This window comes from Octodon degus, unplaced genomic scaffold (genome assembly GCF_000260255.1).
Source record: "Octodon degus isolate 3935 unplaced genomic scaffold, OctDeg1.0 scaffold00131, whole genome shotgun sequence".
Lineage (NCBI taxonomy): Eukaryota > Metazoa > Chordata > Mammalia > Rodentia > Octodontidae > Octodon > Octodon degus.
In genome coordinates this window covers 7,641,474-7,643,922 of record NW_004524707.1, presented here as the reverse complement: position 1 = coordinate 7,643,922, position 2,449 = coordinate 7,641,474, and the positions used below count along the sequence as shown (strand labels likewise).

The 2,449-nt window shown below is 42.9% G+C and overlaps 1 protein-coding gene across 1 annotated transcript in view; it reads right to left on the bottom strand.

Annotated features, from left to right (window-relative positions):
- Positions 1-740: 740 nt before the first annotated feature.
- Lin9 (lin-9 DREAM MuvB core complex component) overlaps positions 741-2,449 on the bottom strand; it is a 77,850-nt gene continuing 76,141 nt past the window's right edge. Inside the window, exons 13-14 of the mRNA XM_004641173.2 lie at positions 1,003-1,182; positions 741-842 (exon numbers count right to left, since the gene is read on the bottom strand). Coding sequence (XP_004641230.1) covers positions 741-842; positions 1,003-1,182 — 282 coding nt within the window. The remainder of the gene's footprint in view (positions 843-1,002; positions 1,183-2,449) is intronic.

The following is a 2,449-nucleotide window of genomic DNA, read 5'->3' as shown; positions in this document are numbered from 1 at the left end:
AAAATATGTAAAATTCTTAAAACTTGGCCAGCCAGATAGCTTAATGGATTAAAGTGCCCGCTTAGGCAGAGTGCAGCTGCGGGGTTTGATCCTTGGCATGCTGGCCCTGCCCCCAAGCCTGCTGAGGCAGTTATTGAGACTGGGTGTGGTGGCACATGCCTGTAATCCCAGCACCTGGGAGGCTGAAAACAGGAGGATCACGACAAGTCTGATCTGTGTAGTGAGATCCTGTAGACTCTGTACTAAATATATAAAAAACAAACAACAAAAAAACTGTGCTGGGGATATAGCTTAGTGGTATAAGTGCCTGCCTGGCAAGTGTGAGGTCCAGAATTTGATCCCCAGTACCAAAACCAAAACAAGGGCCAGCCTAATAGCTCAATGGATTAAAGTGCCTGCTTAGGCAGACACAGGGGCCGGGAGTTCGATCACTGGGCCTGCCTTGCTGGCCCTGCCCCAGAGGCATGCTGAGGCAGTGACTGAGACTGGGCATGGTAGCACACTCCTGTAATCCCAGCACTGGGAGGCTGTAAACAGCAGACTCACTACTAGTCCAATCTATACAGTGAGACTCTGTAGACCCTGTCCTAAGTACAAAAAACAAAACAAAACAAAAAAATTAACCTTCTACTGCAAATCACTATGAACTTAATATAAAAATTATTGCAATGCCTGCATGACAAGCACATCTTGAATTAGAGTCCTAGTACAAAAAAAAATTATCGAGTATACATAACGAATTACCTGATATTAGAAGCATCTATTGTACTCTTGATATCATTTAATGAGTCTGTAAGCGATTTGAACTCAAAGGAATTCAGGTCTCCTCCCTCTGCTAGACACTAATGGGAAAAAAAAAAATCTCAAATTGTAATGGAATTACATAGGTCAAATACAGACATAAGAATACTTGAAAAAAATATACAAACTGTGATTCTTCTAGTAGCAAAATAGCATACTTTGCTTCGTATTAAAATTAAGGAACTTTTTCCTGCCATTTACCTTAATTTGCAGTAGGATAGCCGTAAGTCTGGAGATTAAATCTGTAAGGTTTTCATTTTCAACACAGAGCTGTCCGGCTGAGGAGTTTGCGAGCCGGACAATCTCCTGTGCCTCTTCCTCACAGCGCCGCCGTAGGTCTGTGGGCTGATCGGCTGGCTGCAGCCCCTGATCTGGAGCCAGCTGAACATGGGAGGGAAATGGAGACGTATGTTAATCAGGCCTCTATCACTTCTGAGGGTCTGTGTCCTGGTTCAAATTCCATTCATTTTTTTTTTTTTTAAACAAAACTAGCGTTTGTACCTAAAATGATATACTTTTGCCTTGTAAATTTTCTTCAATTGTATCTTATATTTTTAACAACTTAATTGATTTAATTTCAAATGCCTAAAAGGAACAAGCCCACAAAAACTCTTCATAACTGATTTTCAGCTGAAGTATACTGGACAATTACTTGGTATAACACTTGGTGTAACATACCTCATTGGGTCTCTCTGTGTCTGTCTGTCTGTCTGTCTGTCTGTCTGTCTCGTATTTAGTTCAGGGTCTATAGGGTCTCACTACACAGATCAGATTCATAGTGATCTTCTTGTTTCAGTTTCTCAAGTGCTGGGATTATAGGCATGTGCCACCATGCTCAGTCTCAATCACTGTCTCAGTGCACCCCAGGGGCAGGGCCTGGCATGGCATGCCAGGGATTGAATCCTGGTCCCTGTGCCTGCCTAAGCAGGTGCTTTAGTCTGCTGAGCTATCTGGCTGGCCCCTAGGGTTTCTCTGGTTCCTCACACTTAATTTACGCATTTTTAGAAAAAATGTGATACTGAGTTCTTTTAGAAAAAATGTGATACTAAAAAAATGTGATACTGAGTTCTCTGTGCTTCACTATTAGAAGGCACAGCATGTTATGTAGGTGAGGTGAAGTTATGAGGAAAATAAAAATAGATAACAGATGGATAAAGGAATAAGAGAACCATGCTCAGAGTTCAGTCATAACTGACCACTGCACATTCACTCAGTTCAATCAAGTGGGTGGGTAACAGTACTGACAGAAGACCTGGGGACTTAAATGCCAATTGTTTAAAGATCTTCTATATTATAAATAAGAGGTAGTTTTACCACAAACACAGAACCTGCAACTGCAGGAGCATTCTGAAGTTATCTCAGTAAGTTAGTCGTACTCTGCAGTACCAAATCCACATTTTAGCAGAGCTGCATGCCTGTGGTACCTGTTCCTATGCAGGCACTGCCAATGTGCTGTTGCAACTGGACATGGACCCCATGATTGAGTGGGCTCTGGTAACATGTCATACAGCAGGGACTGTGGGCTGTAGTAGGGGAACCTGCAGAACTCTTGGGTAGAAATGCACTTCAGGGCTGGGGAGATAGCTCAGTAGAATAAGTGCTTGCCTGGCAAGCACAAGGGCCTGAGTTCAATCCCCAGTTCTGCCAG